At 40.6% G+C, this 21,377-nt stretch overlaps 1 protein-coding gene across 2 annotated transcripts in view; it reads right to left on the minus strand.

The window, feature by feature from the left end:
* Nucleotides 1-16,863: 16,863 nt before the first annotated feature.
* UBE2G2 (ubiquitin conjugating enzyme E2 G2) overlaps nt 16,864-21,377 on the minus strand; it is a 21,330-nt gene continuing 16,816 nt past the window's right edge. For both annotated transcript variants that reach the window (XM_018553905.1, XM_018553903.1), the window contains exon 5: nt 16,864-16,979. In XM_018553905.1, coding sequence (XP_018409407.1) covers nt 16,867-16,979 — 113 coding nt within the window. In that variant the 3' untranslated portion in view covers nt 16,864-16,866. The remainder of the gene's footprint in view (nt 16,980-21,377) is intronic.

Below are 21,377 nucleotides of genomic sequence, written 5' to 3' on the forward strand. Positions count from 1 at the left end.
GTGTGGTTCCCCCTAAAATCCATACTAGACCATTATCCTAGATACAGTTCTGGAAAAGAATTTAAGGGGAACCACACACCCACAAAAAAAACCCATCAGGATTCCTTACTTTCACATTAGAAGCATCCCCTCATATCAGAGTTCCCACTTCACATCAGGATCCCCACTTTTAAATCAGAGCCCCCTCCTTCAAATCAGGAGCCCCCTTCACATCATAGCCCCCCTTCACATCAAGAGCCCTTCTTCATATCAAAGTCCCGCCTTCACATCTGAAGCCCCTGCTTTACATCAGAGTCCTCAGTCCCCCTTCATATCAGAGTACTACCTTACAGCACATCTGCGGCAGCATGGCAGAGGGCGGTAGTTGAAGCAGGATTGGAAAGAAGCAGACTTCTGTCCTGTTCTTAATGTTGAGGATGGTCTTGGATTAGGATCATGCGTTTCCATGATGCAGGAGGCCAGCCATGAAAACACATGATGCTGTGGGAAAATATGACGGCACCCCGACAAAGCTAGACAGAACGCCAGGGTGCTGCAGTAGCCCAGTTGAGTATGGATGTGCCTCACTAAGGGGTCTATTTATAAATGTTTAAACACAATATTCACACAACCTTTACCCAAGATTCACACATTTTTTCAATTGAATCCGACTAAAATGTGTGAATTTTGGGTAAAAGATGTGTGAAACTTGTGTGAAAACATTTAAAAATAGATCCGTAAATCTTACATCCAACCTCTAAATTATTACCTTTGTTGTTTTTAAAATCCATTATAAAGGAAAAGTGGCGAAGCACAAGCCCAAATAGTGGTACTAAAAAGTTGTACTATGGTAAATCTTTTATCCAGCCTCTACATTATTGTCTCTGTTGTTTTGAAAATTCAGTATAAGGGAAAAGTAGTGATGAAAAAAAACACTTGTGGGTTTAACCAATCATGTTTGTGTATTTATTCATTGTGTGTGTCATTTGCCTACATACTTTTGCTAAAAGGTGTCTGGGTACATTTCTTCACTGTCTATGAGGAGATACTGTCAAAGAGGATGGAAAACCTGGCAGAGGGGGCAGTTTGAATTCGACTGCACAGCTCCACAGATTTATCTTGACATACTTTGGAAAAAAAACCTCCTACATCTGCTGTTTTACCTGATAAGCCCCAGGGGGCCACCTACAGGTGGAGTTGCCCCTTCTGCTTACAGGTGAGAAAAGGTGATCGGTCCTTCTCTGGCTACTCCCCTTCTAAGCTGAAGGCTTTATTCCAGTTCCTTGATGTTGAGGCTCTCCAGGTCCCCAACTGGGTAGACTTCCCAGAAGAGCGACTACCTCAGTCAGATCTAATACCTGGCCTTAGCAAGAAAAAGGGTCAAGTCCAGACAATTGCATCCAAATAGACACATTCACTGCCAGAGAGTGATCAGTCCTGAACCACCTACATTGACCCTGATAGGATCCTGCACAAGCAGTGGTATGTGAATCTTTATATATCTTATGTGCCCTTAGATTGCCCTGCCCTAACTTACAGGGTAATTGTAGGCATCTGATTGGGCATTTAAATTGTTCACAAGACGTATTCTATTGAGGCTTAGCACTACTCACCTTTTGCAGATTGGGGACTTCCTTTCATTCACAGCCACTGATGCCTTTACAGTCATGCTTCTTTAACATTGTTTTCTCAACAACCAGTTATGGTGTTGGGGAACAGACTTGTTTCTCATTTCTACATCAAATGACCCAATAGGCTTCTTCTTTTTTATGTACTATGCATATAACCTAGTGAGAAGGACATTCACAGGGTTCCTGGGAGGTTTGTCTAGGGTTAGCTGCATATTACAATGTCTTGTATATACAAGCCCTGAAATCTCACTCCTTAGAGCAGGTGTGTTTCTTGTTGGGTTACTTAGCACAAGATAAGCCTAATTTCCCTGTTCTTTGTCAGTAATGTGTAACAACAATATATTTTACAGGTCATAATGCAATGATGCAATCAAAATGCAATAACGCTTCTAGCAATTGGTGCCATGCTTCCTGGCCTACTCCCTTGACTCCCCTGTCTGAGTAAGGATCATCCTCACTCTGTAGGTTGGTAGCACTTATCGGACATGGTTACCTAGAGTCGCCTTGGTCTAGTAGAGAGGCTGTGCGCCTGATATGAATGAATAGGCTGTGCGTGCTTTGGTTACACCCCTTCTGTGTTTACCTTACTGTTTTCTGGATAGAGGTGAGCATAATTAAGAGTTCACATGAAGGGTGCTCACAATGACAACTAGTTTGTAACCTTGTTAATCTGTCCCAAAGGACTGGAGCAGGACATGGTTCCCACAATATACAGGTGAAACTCGAATAATTAGAATATCGTGCAAAGTTCATTTATTTCACTAATGCAACTTAAAAGGTGAAACTAATATATGAGATAGACTCATTACATGCAAAGCAAGATAATTCAAGCCGTGATTTGTCATAATTGTGATGATTATGGCTTACAGCTCATGAAAACCCCAAGAACCCCAAATCCACAATCTCAAAAAAGTAGATTATTACATGCAATCAATAAATCAAGGATTGTACATAGAACAATATCGGACCTCTGAAAAGTACAAGCATGCACATGTACTCAGTACTTGGTTTGGGCCCCTTTTGCAGCACTTACTGCAATTACTTTTGCACGATATTCTAATTATTCGAGTTTCACCTGTAATGTGCCTTATAGTGTTGGTTTAAAGGTGCATTCCTTCTTATTCTTCACAAATGTATAGGCCTCCCTAAAAAGGGTCAAAACTACAAGGTGCTTGATCTGTCCTGAGTGGTAAGCTGGTGTACCTGCTCTAACTCTAAAAAGTGGGTTCAGGTTGAACAGGACTGTATTCTAATACCACTATCATGCCTATTGGGGCTCCCTTTCCATCACTCCAGCACTCTAAAATCTCACTCAACTATAGGGGCCTCCCTTTCACTGCCCAAGATCTCTCCACATCCCTTGCTAATGACCCCAGTGCTGGGAGATCCAGACTTTGCAGCTGGAAAAGAACACAAATACCTTAAACACCTCATGGACACCTTGCTAATGACCCCAGTGCTGGGAGATCCAGACTTTGCAGCTGGAAAAGAACACAAATACCTTAAACACCTCATGGACACCGGCAACAGACTTTCACACTTTCTAGCTCCGGAAGGCTGGTTAAATCTGCCTTTGGACTTATGGGTTGCCTACCAAGTGAGGCACTTTCTCAGGGCTATTCCTGCGCCTGCCAAACCCTCTACTCCCTTTGAAGACCTCTATCGAACTGAATCCATGGTTCTCCTTTTGCTTTCACACCCATATACCAATTTCAAAAACAGGGTTTAAACTTCTTACCGCTTTAAAGGAGAACTATGGGGTCAGTGTTTTTCCCCATAGTTCTCCTTAGGGTAACGGGAGGACACAAACTAGCGTCCTTCCGTTACCCTAAGCTCAGTATACCGCGAGCTAAGTTAGCTTTGTATCCACCCACCTTATATATGTATTAAAAAAAAGAAAATGCCAGATAATTTAGCTGCGATTATCTAATTTTAATGTGATCCAGCAGTGGATTAACCCCTTCAGATATTTTGGTATAGAACAACGACTGTGTGCACAATGGAACATGAAACAGGGTTTTCACTGATGGGCTTACTTGTGGTGTTTTACGTTGAATAATGTTTTGCATAGCTCAACAAAGTGCTATAAACAAGTTGCATAAATCTTTTTACAAAAGTGGCATAAATCGACCAATGTTTAAGCCTGCTTGAAAAACAATACAGTAGATACCAAGCACTTGGTAAGTGCACATCTAAACTCCTACACTACAGCATTATCAAATTAGTTGCATCTGTCATGAAAACTGCACATCATAAGCATAAACACCACTCTAAAAAAGCTCCAATGATTGCCACTTCAAGATTTCCTACTGCTGAATAAAGACCAAGGTCCATCCAGAGGTGTGTGTGTGTGTTAGATATACTGTATTTACCACTTCTCATAGCCTTGTATATTTAGTGACTGAAGGAACTCATCTAGAAGTTTCTTGAACGCATCTACGCTATCAGCGGATAGCGATGCATGTAGAAGGGAATTTCATATTTCTACTACTTGCACAGTAAAAAAAAAAAACCCTTTCGTGTTCTTAGATTGAACCCCCTCTCTTCTAACCTCTTGTTGTGTCCTCGTGTTCTCAATACTGTTCTCGGTGAAAACAACTTGTTCTGAATATTGTGGTCCCCATTGATGATTTTGAAGACTTCAATCTCCTACTTATGCTCTATGTGAATGACGTTTCTCAGAGAGAATACTTGGTTCAGCACAATTGATCTATTTTTTCACAGCATTTAACTCCGGGTTATAGGGATAAAAAGGATACCATCAAATAGTTCAACTCTAGGGAAAAACATTTTTTTTATAGAGATGGGAAATGTTAGCCCTCATATCTGTTCTCCTGTTAGGGAAAGTGCATCTCACTTCATGTTCTAACACCCATCACCTGGACAGGAAGTGAAGAGAGATCTTCCAAATAGGAACACATACAGCAATAAAATATTGAAGATTTGTTGTAGTTCTGCCTGTGGCCCCATTGGATGCATTTCTCCTTACTTTCTATACTGTCTGATGCCATCTATTAGGAAATGAGGGGACATCACCCCAATGTGGACACAGAAATAGAAGAAAACAATAAAACTTATCAAAGGCTCTAGTCCATCTGACTTTCAAAAAAAAAATTAACTAGAGTGAGGATTCAAAGTACATTTGTCACTACCCTAACGGTACTAAAGAAGCTCTAGCATTGCAATGCAAGTGTTGTCTGCACATACTTTTAGTTACTCTGTTCTCTAGCTCAGAATCCTAAGATTCTGTAATCTGCAAAGTTCCACACCGGTCCCATCACACCCACATATTGCAAGTTCCTATTGCCTTTTTATAAATATGATTGTCCTTAATGGCAAATAAAAACAAAAACATGCGAGCGGGATGGAAGATTAAACATATGTACTGGAGCCCGTTCAGTATCTCAAGGGTCTAACAGGTTCCATTTAGGCAGGGCAACCAGGTTCAGGGCATATTTGCCAGGAAGAAAGTATAGTCAAATGTTTTAACACAAAATTTTCATTTTTACTTTTTTATTTTAAGGTATATGCTCGTACTAGAAAATATTGGTATGATATATGTGTACATATCTATTCTTGCATAATGAACACAATTATTATTACATTTGCTGCCAAAATTGTGAAGCTAAGTACATATTACCATACAACAATATTATCAAGTGCAGTAGATGCTTCATAATAATTTTCATAATGTTAAATTGGGCAAGTACAAGCATGCAATACATATATTGTAAAGTGAAGTCAAAAGAGGTCAAATCAGACTTATTTTTTCATTTTATACAGCGGAGGGTGAGGCATTCAAGTAGAGAGATATGTGCCAAATTACTGACAAACTAAAACGGATAACTGATATCCACAGGGGATAATGTGACAGCTTATATTTGATGAATCTACTAACTGTTGATACAATATTAAAGCAATAACAGTAGCCAAGCACACGTACTGTATTATGTATACTGTATTAACAATGATGAAAATAATACAACCATGAAAACTGATATTCCACTCATGGGGGGACATAAAGAGGCGGACTGTTATTCCTACCAATGTCACTTATGACTGGAGTGGTGAAATCTCCCAGTTAAAGTTTCTGGCTCTGCACTTTCTTGCTATGGGGACTCAGTTCTTCTGCTAGATTAGTAGTAAATCAAGTTACTTTTGTGCTAGTGATGGCCATGAATGTTGGGCAGACCTAGAAACCGAGGTTCAAAAGTTGTATGTCAGGCTCATTGAGAGATGTAAAAAAGCTGCTGGCGATTTAATCTGTCTGCAAAACTAAAATAAGAATTGTGGGTAGGTTTGCACTTTAAAAAGTTTAGATTCATATTATTAAAGCTGCACTCCAGGGACAGAGTTCCATATGCAGTTAAAATACATAAAGTATAACTGAAAGCAGGGCCGCCGTCAGGGGGGTACGGCTGATATTGATGTAAGGGGCCCGGCCAGGCTTAAGGGCCTGGCCCGGGCACCTTACATGAGTATCGGCCGTTCAAGTGACAGGCCAGGATGTGGCCGGGCCCCCCGCAGCACCGGAGGAGGCCAGGGCCCGCACGCTCCAGACCCTCACCTGAGATGCCTCCTCCGGTGTCCCCAGGGGGTCTCTCCACTGTACATTCGTTTTTAAAGATGGCCAGTGTGATTTATTTTTTTTATGAAGCTATGTGTGTGTATTTTAACACACACATAGTGTGTGTGATATGTGTGTTTGTTTTTTTTTTTGTTTTTTTTTAACCACTTCCCCCGGGTTCACGTAATTGTGCGTCATCCGCTGGAAGTGGTTATACCAAGAACACCGCTGCTCCTGAAGCCATGTTCTTGTACCGTGTTAAACAGCTGACGATTGCTGTTTAAATACAAGCGATCCGGCGTCTGTTCAGGCAACTCTGCTACCCAGGAAACTGTGTACAAAATACTGACCAGATGGTACTACGTATCCTCTAGATTGCACAAAATGTTTCCCCAAACGCCGCCAACATGCTGGAGATGTGGTCAGGCGGAGGGAACTATCCTCCACACTTTTTGGTCATGCCCTAGCCTTAGGGACTATTGGGAGGCAGTCATAAGGATTATAAAACACCTGACGGGAGTGTCCCTGGATGGGGACCCAGCCGCCCTGTTGCTCCACAGATCCTCCCTGTCTAGGACCTCTGCTCATCCACCTGGTAAATGCTGCCAGGGCCTGTATACCGCTGAGATGGAAAAGCTCCAGCCCACCCACAGTCACAACGTGGCTGCGTAAAGTGGCCGAAACACGAGTTATGGAGGAGCTAACCGCGGCACTTCACCACACAGACGGCAAATTTCGTAAAACATGGTTTTATTGGCTGGAGTACCTTTACTCCCCGGAGTACGGTGCACTCATGGTAGTATGAGACATGGTACCGTACCGGGGGGATACGATACGAAACCAGGAATCCTTAAACTTAGCTTGCATTTTAAGTTTCCCCTTTCCCCACGTGCACGCACATACAACACAAACCCGGGTCATATGCGCCTACATGCAAAAACAAAAATTACGCCACACATGTTATGTATCATCGCGAGCGTCGGAGTGAGAGAAATAATTCTTTACCCATCAATCACAGATAGCACTAAACTCATGAGCCGTAAAAGCATTTAAAGCGTTGCTTTATGGAAAATTTTGGTTATTGTAGTTTTTGATGGTTTCATGGATGCTTGACATGTTTAGTATCTATTTGCCCGGCATGACCCCGTCTTTTATATTGTACCAAAAAATTAGCCATTATATTCTGATTCTGTGCACTAAGTTTCATTTTAGTGTATTTTATCCTAAAAATACTGGTTTGATAAACATTTGCGCAAATACCGTGCGACATAAAAAAATTGCAACTAGCATCTTTTTATTCTACAGGACCACTGCTTTCAGAAAATATATCATTGTTTGAGGGTCATATACTGTTCTGCATTGCTGTATAAATGTATTGCTGGGATTTGTAGTCCCCCTACAAGCAGAGCCATTCTGCATTAGGCCTGGTTCACACCTGGGCGTTTTGTAGAGTGTTCGAACGCTCTGCAAAACGCTCAAACACCGAAATCCCATTATTTCCTATGGGTATGGTTCACACCCGGGCGTATTACAGGCCGTATGAATGCGCTACAAAACGCCCTACGCCCAAAGAAGTACAGGAGCTTCTTTGGGGCGTTTTTGTCGCGCGTTTCCATTGGGATACAGCCAAGTAGCCCTCGGAAACGCTCGTTTGTCGCGCGTTTTTTAACCACTAAACGCGCGTCACGACGCGTGACAAACGTGCATATTCGATACGCCTAGGTGCGAACCCAGCCTTAGAGTGTAAGCTCCTCTGCACAGGGAATGATGTGACTGGCTCACTGTTCTCTGTACAGCATTGCGGTATATATCAGAGCACTGCCCTGACTGAAAGTAACCAAGGACATGCTGTGAGGTCAGTGGCAGGTGAGGCACCCCCCTGGCCCTCCTTACCCCACGCCAAGCCCGTTCACCGAGCTATGTGTGTAGGAGGGAGGGAGGACACAGAGAGGAGCCTCCCTGTCCCTCACTTGCTGGTCACTGATGAAGCATCTAAATGGATGACGTCAGTGTTTTTTTCTTTTTCTTCTTTGTTTGGACCGCATGGACCAATGGCGCTTTGCCATTGGTCCAAACCATCCACAGAGCTCAATCCACAGGGCTCTGCCTCACCGGACCGCATGTCCCTGAATGTAACTACAGTATACTAAAATCTTATACAGCCTTTAACATGTTCATGTAATTTGTCTTTTTTCACAAACATAATAACTGGTGGTCATGGTATACCGGCCCTTGCCTGGCACTTCCTGTTATAGGGTGAAAACACTTTTCGTCTCCCAGTTGGGCTCCAGTTGTCACCCTGTTGCATAGCTTAGGATTGACACTACAAAAGGCCAATACAACAAACATCATGCAGGCATGGACTACTGTTTCATAAGTGACACTTTTATTGTTAAAAGAATTGTCATGCAATATATTTAAAAAAAAACACATTTATGATTGCCTTATCAGAGCTCAAAATTTCCACTCGCCTGCTCACATTTTGCGAGTGGAAATAAAGTGAGGGTGAGTGGAAATTCAGCCGGTGTATTAGGGCTCACACTCTCTCTGCCTCATGCTGATGCTGCCCGCCGACAGACACATTGAGTTTCCTTTGCTGGCAGACACGCCCACACCACTGCTGGAAGCGCCGTGTCCGTGTGTGCTTTGGATATCCCAGTGGAGCCGCATACTAACAGGTGAGATGCCAGGGATGATGAGAAGCACTGAGCGGGGGGAGGGGAAGGGAGGCAGGCGGCTGTGTGTACAATATGTTATCTCAAACTAAAGCCTAAATGCAGGTGCTGCGCTTCCAGAGACCTGTGAGATAAGAGAAACAGAAAAGTCCAATCATCAACAAAAATGTGAATATAAGAAAAACTGGGATCACAGCAACGCATAATGTGATAAATATGATATTTCCTGCACAAAAGTACAATGTTCCGTGGAGATATAACTAATAGTGTTAAACCCACTGTGTCCACCCCCAAGTCAATATGCTATATGGAGAGAATATATATTGCTTAGTAAAAGAAAAAGTCAGAGGTTTCCACCACTCCTTCACAGCCCCTGACAAGGTTATATCTTCACAGAACATTGTGCTTTTGTGGAGGAAATATCATATTTAAATCACATTGTGTGTTTGATGTTATCACAGTTTTTCTTATTTTCACATTATTGTTGGTGATTGCATTTACAGATTTTTGTTTAGTAGTGTAGCACGGCACATGTATTTAGCTTTTGGTCTGAGATAACACAAGGTGTAGTGCTCACATTAAATAAACACATAGTTAAATAATAGTATTAATCAATATTAATTAAGTAAATAATATTAAGTTCAGATTCTATCGCGTTGGAGGGTTCTCATTTTTATTGATACTTATTTTCCTTTATGTTTACATTGCGTTATGGTAATATTGTTAAAGTTGTTATTGTTAATATTTATTTTTGTAACTTTATTCTAAATGAAACATTTAACAGTGTAATTTCATGAGATAATTTAAGAGGGGCAGAGTTAAAGCCAGGACTGGGTAGGTGTTAGGTTGGCCAACTGTTGGCGAGTAATTCTTAAGGACTGGCTAGTAGTTCAGAACCTGAAATTTTGAGCTCTGGCCTTATGATTAGGTTAACTTAAAGGATAAGAAAACCTTCAAACTGAATTTTTCTGAATGTTTAGAATGCCCCCTTCAGAACTTGCTGCCACTACACACTTCTGTGCTCTCCATCACTGCAGTTACACGCAACTCCAAATTCAGCCCTTTCTACAAACAGGCACACTTTTTCAAGTCTACTTTAAAACTTTAAACCTGCTAAAGAATTAAAAATGTTGTTTAGCAAGTATTGTGACCCATGCACCAGAGGCAACATAGCCAGATACTGGACCTCGTCATTTCCAGGACACATCCTCAGCCTGCTACTTGGAAAACAAAAGATCAGAGGGCAACACAGTAAAATCTTTGGGATGTGCTGGAGAATTCACTCCCCCTTTCAGGACATGTATACTGCAGCAGGGCCTGACTGACTTCTTGTCCTTGCATTCCCTCTCCAGCTCTTTGGGGGTAATTTGTAGTCTACTGAAATATACACTGCCTGGCCCAAAAAAAACCCACACACTAATATTTTGTTAGACCACTTTTAGTTTTGATTACGCCGTGTCAACATTTCAATAAGCTTATGCAGAGACACAACATTTATTTCCATCCAGAGTTCCATTCATTTTTCACCAAGATCTTGCAGTGATGATGGGAGAGTCAGACCACTGCGTACAGTCTTCTCCAGCACATCCCAAAGATTTTCAATGGGGTTAAGGTCTGGAATCTGTGGTGGCAAATCTATGTGTGAAAATTATGTTTCATGCTCTCTGAACCATTCTTTCAAAATTTGAGCCCAATGAATCCTGGCATTGTCATCTTGGAATATACCCAATTGCGATCAGGGAAGAAAAAATCCATTGATGGAAAAACCTGGTCATTCAGTATATTCAGGTAGGAAGCTGACCTCATTTTTTGGGGACATAACACTGTTGAACCAAGACTAATTATCCAATGGAAGGCTCTGACCTATTGGCTTAGCCAAATCCAGGTGGTGACTTTTTTTTTGGCCAGGGAGTATATAACTACATTTTTTGTTGTTTTTAAATCTGCCAGCTTCAATCACAAATGATAATCAGGGTAGTTTAGTGCAAAGAAACCAGATTCCAGTACTAAAGCTGCTGGTGGGTCTAGAATTTAGAAGCATGCCATTTTAAGTCTCCATTAGTTGCCATTTTGGTAAAGTAGTTTATGTGCATGTACCATTGCATTGCAAGAACACAAACTAAAGGTGCCCATACACTGCACGATTCTCATACGCACGACTTTTATATATCGAGCATGTTGGAAAACCAGCCGAGAATCGTGCGATTTTCAGCTGGTTTTTAACATGATCGAGAGATTACTGCCGAACGGGCCGGTGTGCGCACGCGCACACTGCCGTTCAGCATTGCAGTCATCGGAGGCCCGCCCCGCAGGGGGACGGGCTTGCGATTATTGCAAGTACGATCTGCCTGTCCAAGATGGGCAGATCGTACGTTTTTTTAAGTACTTTACAACCCTCGCAAGACAAAAGTCTTGCGAGGGTTGTAGAGTGTGTGGGCACCTTAACACACGTTGCCCCATAACCTACTTCAAAACTTCAGGGGGGAAATGTGCACCCAATGTAAGAAGGAGATTCTTGTCTTTATGGAACGTGTGGTCTAAAAAAAAGGTCCTTGATTGGTTCAAGTGCTGAAAGCTATTGACAAAAGGTATTGTTCTAAGGTTAAATGATACACCCTTGCAAACAACTTTCTTTTACTCCCATAATTAAACTAATAAACGAGAAAGTGCATTGTTTTGGAATAAAATGGCAATTTATTGTCCATTATTGGCAAATACTGTCCAATTAATGGGCAGGGACTGTTGACATTTATAGTTCCCTCAGACACAGGACACTGGGACTGTCATATTAGTTTAGTTTAGTACATTAGTGGACCAGAGCTTTGTACAGCAGCAGGGTTTTTTTTTTTTCTTTGTGTCCGGCCCCTGATTTTATTCACAACCCTCGGCATGGCCCTTAGTAAGTTTGAATTTGACACCCCTGCCTTATACACACTGCAAAGAATCCTGGTAAAAATGTTATGGTTTGGAGTTGCTTTGCTGCTTCAGGACTTGGCCATCTTGTAGTCATAGAGTCAAACATGACTTCTGCATCAAATCCAAGTGTGCGCAACGAGAATATGAGGCCATTCAACTAAAAGGTTCAGTTGAATCGGAAATAGGTATTTCCACATGATAATGATTTGAAGCATGCTAAGCAAATCCACCAATGCATGGTTCTAAAGGGAGGCATGTAGGATTATGGACTGGCCTAGTCAAAGCCCTAATCTGAATCCCAACAGAGTCAATTAATGCAAGTAAACAAACATTTCGCAACTTAAGGAATGTTTCATGGATGAGTGGTAAAAAAAAAAATCACCGAGTTAATTTCAAGGACTGGTGGACAGTTATGCAAAACCCCTACAAAAAATAATTTCTGCTAAAGGGGGCAATACAAGCTACTGAGGCCAAGAATGTGCTTACTTTTTGCACTGTACACCTTTACATCTATTGCTATTTTTACAGAGTTGAAAGTAGGGTGCGCGTTTGTGAAGAAGTCAAGAGATTTGTGAGGCATGACACTATCACAGGCACCCCGCTTCAACCCGGTAGGGGCAAAGGTACATCGGATATTACAAAGCTGCCATACGAGTGATCACCAGGCGTACTGGAAACAGCAATATACATCTATGTGCACTATGCTGATTGACATCACGCTGGTTGGGTGAGATAGTCCCTCCTTCATTTAAGAACTATATGCCAATAAGACTCTTATATGCAATTTATAGGTGATTTTAGTCGGTGGTCTAGTGCTTGCTGATAGATTTATAAATTACATTTAGATGGCAATCCATATAGCATATGGAACATATTGGGGTTGATTTACTAACCTTATAAACACACCACGAACATGTATACACCTCTGTAGTGTGTTCCCTCCCAGCATGATCTATGGGTGGAATCTAAACACCTTTGTAGTGTGTACACACCCAGCAGGTGTGTTGTGCAAAGCCAAGCATGAATTGCAAGCTGATGTTGTGTAAATTAGCTCTATGTTGTGTTGCTTGCGTTGATGAATGCAGGAATGTAAATGCATGAGCTAACCATTTTTGTCTAAACTGTGAAGCAGCATTATATATGCATCATGTGCATGATTTTTCCATATATGGCATTAGTGGAAATATGCTTTTAGAGACTTTTTGGTTGATAAATACGTTTTGCTGTGTGAAAAATCACACGCACCTGGTGCGTGCGTGTGTTTAGGTTAGTAAATCACCCCCATTGGATCATTTACAATATTGATCTATACCTTGGCCTGAACCTTGACTGTACAATTGATACCTTATTTAGACAGTACTACAATACTCTGTGCGCTATGAAGATTTTTATACATGTATGGTGTCATCATTAAATGGACGAGGAAACAGTAATTCAGATACATGTTTTTCTGACTCATTACGGCAGGGGACATAGAATAAAAGCGGGGGCCCCCAGCTGGTGTGTCTCTGTTTTTAAATGGTTTTATAGATGGAAACTGTCTTTAGATGTCTGTATAATAAAAGGATTAACTGATTTGTGAAGTTTGTCGCTATATTACAAGTAATAGTGGAGCCACTTCTCCCTGGATGATAGAGATGTTAACAAGGGGAAACTTTAATAGTCGATTTCTTTGATATCTTTACATGTTTTTAGTCAAGTATATTCTCTTTATCCATGAGCCCTGTTTGAATTAAGATCTAATGTTTGCATGTTCAAATCGTCAACAATGTCCATGGGATGTACATACTTTTTCACATGAGTGTAGATGTAAAAGGGTTCTGCTAATTTATTATTCTTCTCACTAATAAACAGGTCTGACACAAATGAATGTACAAGATGATAAGTGACCTTTTATTAAAGAATGTATGCATACACTGTGTAGGTGGTTTTCTTAGCCAACTGGTTGAAGATTTTGCTTTTATAAATAAAGTAAGGATATTAGATATAAGTACCCCAAGGGCACAGAATGATGTGAATGGATCTTTGTAAACCACTGCATGATGCACTTAAAATGAAAGAAATCATTAATACAGTCATCAAGCACTGATCTGCATTCATAATTAGAAGCCATAAACATCACCATTTCTCAGAATTACAGGCAGCCAACAAATAAACACAGCACAAATGTAGACATAATCTCTAGGGTCTGTCTATTCAGATGCTAGTTAAACTTCTTATGAAACAGTAGGTCAGAGCATCTAGTGGAAACCCGTACAAAATCAAGGAAAACATTTACACAAAGAGCATCCTTGTGGATAGACAAGCCCAGGGGCCAGGACAATGCCAAAAAGTAGATGCAGAAGACTAAATGAACAGGGAATGGCTCATATTGATACCAAAATACTCCATGAGCTCAGTTGCAGGGGCATTAAGGATGGAGAATGGCCTTGGAATGTGAATTCCCTGTTCAGTAATATCCCCTTTACTTAGTGTATTCATAGAGCTCAGCTTTAAGCAGTTCCAGGTTTATAGGCTCACCGTACTAGCAAAAGTGTAGGCAAAACTATTTTAGGACCCTATTTAGTTTTAGGCCGTGAAGGTGTTTTTTGCATTGTCTTATTTTGCATTGTGTATTTTTTGCGGTTTCACAAGCAGATACAAATTCGGCAGCAATAACAACAGCAGTTCTATCTCTTCTCAGGTTATTCAAAATGAAGATATGTTTTGGATGGACTTGGGATTTACGCTTAACAGGGCATTAAGGTGTTGAGAACTAAACAGGAAGTAAGGAGAATTTCCCCTGCAGGAAAGCAAACAGGAATAAAAAGCCAACAAAGGTTCTTACTAGGGATGCACCAAATTTTGGAGGTGGATCTCCTCCACATTTTATGGGCCTGCCCACGAGTCAGAGCATTTTGGGTGGTCTTTGCTCAATTTATTGATGTTCCGTTCATGCCTAGCATACACACATGTATTCTGGGGCTGGCTGAACCACTTGCTCCTACTATTGCGTTAGACATTCCTGGGAATTTTATTATTCTGCGCCAGGAAGGTAGTGATACTGCAGTGGAGACAGAGTGCACCTCCAACCATCTCTGACTGGAAGGGCCGCTTCAACTCCTACTTACGCCTATACAAAGCAACCTATCAGAGGAGAGGATGTCCCAGTAAGTTTTACAAGGTCTGGGGAGGATGGTTGGAGTCTGCGGATACGGCAGGCTAAGAGGGTAATTTTTTCTCCTATGAGGACCTCTTAGTGAGTGTGAACCAGTGACTTGCGGTGATATAACCATTGTATGTCTAACCTTGGACACATTGTAAATGTGTAAGATGTAATAACACTCCGTATGGGGCAGTTGGAGTTGGGAGGACAAACACTTTTTTGGGGACGGGGGGACCCTGATTATGGGTATGTTCCTGTTACCGGGGGCTCCTTTACTGTATTTTGTTTGCCATGTACTGTACTGAACTGTGTCCTCTGACGGATGTGAGTGCTTATGCTATGTTTTGTACTAAAAACCTTTAATAAAAAGAATTTATAAAATAAAATAAAAAAACATAAGGACATAGTTTGACAAGATTGGTGTGGAGGATACTGGCCTACACAAAACCCTGACCTCAACACGAATTAATGCATTTGGGATGGATTGAAACATCAAATGTGAGCCAGGTCATCTCATGCAACATTAGTACCCAACTTCACAAATGCTCTTTTGACTAAATGTGTACAAATGGCACGGAATAAAATGTAGGAGGTACACTTGCATCAATCATCCAGGCTTTAGACTTCATTCAGTAACCTGTACTAACAATTGTCAGCAGGAATTAATTTCTTATTCTCAATGTTTTTGTTTGACTGCAATTTTTTTAAATCAATAAACACAGTAAAGCTACTTATTAAAAGAGTCTTGTCAGATTGTAAGCTCGTTTGGGCAGGGTCCTCCTCACCTACTGTTTCTTTATGTCAATGATGCTTGGCAGTGTTTCTTACTTGTCTTCTCTAAACGAAAGGAAAAGAGCTGTGGAATATGTTAAATAAATAATTGTTATAATTGTAATTGTTTAAAGGGGAAAACAAATTCAGGACACAGCTGCAAGTGCTTTTTTGTTAGGAATATGTGACAAGCAAAGAGCTCACTTAAGACACGGACATCAGATGGTCAATGCCCAGCCCTGCCAATTTGCCATTAATCTGCATGTTTATGAGTACCATTAGGCGTTAGCAGACCTTTACAGCTGACCAATCTTGAGGGAGGAGGTGCATTAGTGATATAAGCAGAGTCAGGGGTGCCTATGCACACATCTGATGAAGAGATCCTGCCGTGTTGAAATGTTTTAACGGTCTTAGCTTCTAACTGCTGATCAAACTGTAATGTTGGCCTTCCCAGAACACTAAACTGAGTGCACTAATGAGACCCAACCTGACCCTCACAATTACAGACAAAACAAACGGGCAGTCACACAAATTACACATCATTATTTCAATAATTTATTTCAGAAAGATGTGGCAGAGCACGTCAATATGGCAGCTCAGGCCTTCTAACATCTATGCGATGCTGGATTGTTAACAAGTAAAAATATCTGAGAACAAGCAGCATTAACTGCAACACTGTATTGAAGGTTGTGGACCCTTTTATAAAAAATAAACTGTAAATGTAATCCTGCAATTTGCACAATTCTGCTAAATACACAATGAAATGTTTTCAGGATCAAGAGAGTTGTTTTCCTCATAGATCCTCCCCCAAACCTATCATCACTTATTTTTTAAATTGTCCATATATATTGACTTGACTACTATATACCAAGAAATCATTTGCATCCAGCTTCAGCCAGAAATAAGCCATGTTCCAAAACATTTTAGAGATATATGTAAATTTTATAAACACTGTAAGGGAGTTTGCATACCATGGTTCCAAGAGATTCTTATACAACAGAAAGGTGCAATAATGGTGCACTGTAACTGGAAACAAATGTAATGATGAAAAAAACATCCAACAACCTAATTTTACAAGCAGAAAAGTAAATGATCCCAGCATTACAAGGATTGCTTGAAAGTGTCTGTGTGGCAGAAATACATGGAGAAAACTCTGTTCATAAGCAATACTGACAAGTCTTTTTACAATCCCAAGGATTTCTGAACCGTCTGCCTGGCAATCATATTAAACTGCTCACGGTCGTCTCGCCACATCTTGGAGGCATCTACATTAGCTCCGCTTTCATCATTTGGTTCTGAAAAAGAAATATAAACAAGAATTTTACTTTGACTTCAACAATGAATATTAACACTTAAAGGCAAAGTGTTTTTCCCTTTAGATATAGAGTGGTAAGGGGTTAAACCACTCTCAGGATCACTGTCAGGTTCTTACTTTTTTCATTATTTCTTGTTAGGTCAGCTGCTTTGTGCTTCTCTTTGTGCTTATACTTAGATATCGTTTTAAGCATCTCATTTTGTTTTTTGCTTCTTTTTTTTTGTAAGTAGGAGGCCCTTCCTAGTTGTTTGCTTTGTAAAGATCTTTGTGCAAAAGAGATGATTTCAAGCTCACAGGATGCACGTCACTCTCCATCCCGATAAAAAGGTGCAATTCATAAACTTTCCTTGCCAAATGGCCATTATCTTTACTCATCAACTGTTATTGCTGCATCCCATATGGCGTTCAGCATTACTTATACTTTATTCCCATATTGTGTGGGCTAACATTGAGTTGTTTTATACTGAGTTCCCTGTATCCCTTTATACTTTATTCTGCTCTGTTGTTCTTCAATGGACCCAGCAAATCTAAAGTCATACAGGTTGTAATTGGTTGGTTCTTAACCTTGAGAATGAGGATCTTTTTTGTATGATGCGATTTCTGCAACTAAGACCTAAGTAAATTTTGAGGTCTTTCATCAAACTCTCAGAGTGCAGGCCTTTTCTTTTGTTCAGTTTCAATTTCCATCTGTCCTGTTAGTGCCCATTCACACTCAGCATTTAAACGCGCGATTTCTGCCACGATATCGCGCACATTTGCCCAGCGATATCATGAGAAGTTGCCATCCAATGATTTTCAATGGAGCTGTTCTATTCTACAGCTCCATGTTGCCTATCGCTCGTCGCTGTCGCAGGACCCTTTTTTCCGCGGAAGTCGCACGATTTTTCTCTTTTTGCATGCAGCCCAACGGTGATTGTTGCCTGTTGCTCGTTATCCCGGCCGCGCTGGAAACCCGCTCGAGGTAAGTGTTGCTCAGTGTGAATGGGGCCTTAGACAGATTTGCTTTCTTTAATTGTCCAGATCACCAATGTAACCAGGGATGAAACAGAGAGTAAATCCACAACTTTGAATTGCCACGAGAACAGAAATAGAGGGGAAGTTTTTCAAAAAGGACACTTATTTCTGTGACAACTGTCTAAGAGGGGAGTTTGGACAGATATCCTCTCATTTCCTGTTGAGTCTACAGAACAGGAAATCTCCCTAAAAAGACACAGATGGCAAAAAAACAAACAAACCAGGCAGCAGTTTCAACCCTCTCACACTCTATCTAAGATGGAAAGAAAATGTTTGGCTTTAGATATACTGTACTTTAAAAAGTAGAGTGGAGAAGGACTGACAAAGGAATACTGTAGATGAAAGTTGAGGCCTTGTTCACACCAAGTGCGTAGCAGGTGCAGAGCAGATCAGTTGCAGACCGGATCAAAACTGCGTCCAATGTATTCCAATGGTATTTTTTTGTGCTCCAGTTCACATCACAGCGTGCAGTTGCAGAGCAGATCCAGAGCAGGTGAAAAAACTGCAGCAGGCAATATTTTACCTGCTCTGGAACACATCAAAAACACATGCAAATGCCTGGAACGCACTGAAAGCCCATTTTAAACGTAATTTTTTTTTTTTAACCAAAAAGAGCCCGGAACGCATCAAAAACACGTCTAAAAGACTAGCGTGCGTGTGCAGAAACCTGACCGGATGTGCTCTGCATTTGGTGTGAACAAGGCCTAAGGCTTGTATACATAAAAGAAAATCTTCCTACTGAAAAACAAGCTTTGAAGATTCCACTTGAATCACCCAAAAAAAAAAATGAGAATCGTTATACAAAACATAAAATTCAAGCCATACCTATCTAGTGAATTCCAATACTGCAGACTTTATTGAAATTCACAGCAAATCCAGTATAAAAGTGAATAAAAAAAGTGTATAAAGCAACAAATGCCAGCACTGCATTTGGGGGCATTTGTTGCTTTATACACTTTTATTCACTGTTATACTGGATTTGCTGACCATCACCTGGGGAGTCCTGATGGTGGCTAAAGAATTGGAGCGGTGAGATTTCCTTTGGCTCTACATACCTATCCAGTATTTAAGTTAAATAAGGCGGACATAAGATTACTCTTTAATGGTACTGGAACAGAAGTCAAAATGTGAGACTGCACAAAAAAGTAGAATATATGAATGTTTTCAAGACATTAAGGCAAATTTTCAATCTTACACTTTCTCTGCTCTCAACTAGAAACAGCTTCTTGAATAAGGGTGAACATAAACGGAACATACAATTCAACATTCAGGCCCCTTTCACACGTGCGTTCAGGTTGTCAGGTTTTCAGCCCTCCGTTTGCAGATAAAAAACATACAACAATACATGTCTATGGCAGTGCGGATGAAAACTGATGACTGATTACATCAGGAAACATCAGTGTCAGTTGAGGTCCACAATTTGAGATGGATCCGCTCTCTGTTTTAACTTACCGGCACTGATGTTTACATCAGTTCAGGTTACAACCGTTTTTTGGGATTGATGTCGTAATACAGCATGGGAAGTTTAATTGATTGCGGGGGAAAAGCAAAAAATTATGGGAATTTACCATACTACAGACATGTAAAACATGGATGCAAACTGAACTGACAAATGATGTGCAAACTGATGTAAACAAAAAAGCCCGGTTACAATAAGCCCAACAACACCTTGACATGCCTCACAGCTTCTGGCACACAGTAATTTGTAATGGCGAGACCTAAATAGAGCTTTATGGTTACAAGCATAAACGCTATGTTTGGAGAGGGGTCAACAAGGCCTATAGCGACAAGAATACCAGCCCCACTGTAAAGCATGGTTGTGGCTCACAGATGTTTTCAGGGTGTACGAGCTCTAAGGGCACGGGGAATCTTGTGAAAATTGAGGCAAAATGAATGCAGCATGTTAACAGAAGATGGTGGCACCAACAACAGAAATAACTGGGTCTCTGGGGACAGACTGGAGTAGAGTTTTTGTTCACTGGTTATGTACGGAAAACTTGTTTATAAGCGGAACAGTTCATATTTGCCAGCAGTTGTGCAAGCACTGGCAAAGGAAAAGGTTGCTGTGAAAGGCATGGGAAGCAACAATCAACTGAGTAAAGCTGGTCAATAGCACATATGTTTCTTCTGATGAAGTTCTTGGTAAAATTTACCACATCAGCTGGTGTTTAATGGTGTGCAGGGTTCCCTTCCTCAGGCAATAGCGATATATAGCACTAAAGGAATATAGCAGATGAATACAAAGAGCTACAGAAACATAATTTCATATTCAGTCTGCTAGGGTACGAATTGTACCTATTATGTGAGCTACAGAAAAAGACATGTTCTGTAAATTTTGGCCTAAACAAAAATCATCAAAACTACAGCGTTATCATCAGACTGAATTTTTTTTAGACTACTGAAAACTTCTGGTGCTTTGAGGATAAGCTCTTCAGCTCTAGATGTACCCTAGACAGTCTGTCATTCCTTGCAAAGGCTCTACTGCCAAGAGTGACATTTTAAGTCTTTGGGAATGGGAATTCAATTGTTCTGTCAAGCATGCCAGCTTTCTTTCACACATTCATATTTTTATCTATAAGGAACCTGAATTACTAGTGAAATTGTTGCAGTCAGAATTCCCATAGGGGACCTGGCCTCTATTCTAGCTACTGAAGTCAGCCTATAAACATAAAAGGCCTTATAGAATGAAACGTTTAACATCTTTTCTCTTGGAAAAAGGTCATGTCTTAGACTGAATTTATTAGAAGTTCAAAACAAATTCCCCTCAGAGAAGTGATGATCATTTTCTAACCCTTTTCAGAGGTTTGATCAGCCATCTAAGTGAAACCTGAAACTACCAAAATAGAAATTGTTTTGTTTCTTCCAAGGCCAAGAGGCCCCCTAAATAGGAGACAAGCATATGTGAAGAGTCTCTCTGTACAGGTTTCTTTTTTTACAAACGCTGTGAAACTGATGAAAAGCCAAAGAGAAGAGATGTGAAACCATTTGATTTTTACCTAAACATCCACATGCGGAAACCTCTGAAATCCTCCACATCCTATTATGCATCTGATAATAGGGTTAGTTGAAGAAACTAAATGTTTTTAAAAGACCTCCAAAGTCACAGGAGCCAAATGTCTTGCAGACCACTGGATACCTTTTCAGAGAAATTTTAAAAGCTGGAAACTAGGGATGTCCCAATACCATTTTTTCAAGACCAAGTACAAGTACTTTCCCTAAGGTACTAGCCGATACCAATTACAGACGTTTTTTCTAAAACAATGCAGACTAATGATTTTAGGGCAGTTTCTTAAAAATTCTGAACAAAATAAACTGAACTGATAAGTGTCACACTAAAGAAATATATATATTATAAAAATATATA

The sequence above is a fragment of the Nanorana parkeri genome, unplaced genomic scaffold (genome assembly GCF_000935625.1).
Source record: "Nanorana parkeri isolate BGI_ZX_2015 unplaced genomic scaffold, ASM93562v1 scaffold134, whole genome shotgun sequence".
Classification (NCBI taxonomy): Eukaryota; Metazoa; Chordata; class Amphibia; order Anura; family Dicroglossidae; genus Nanorana; species Nanorana parkeri.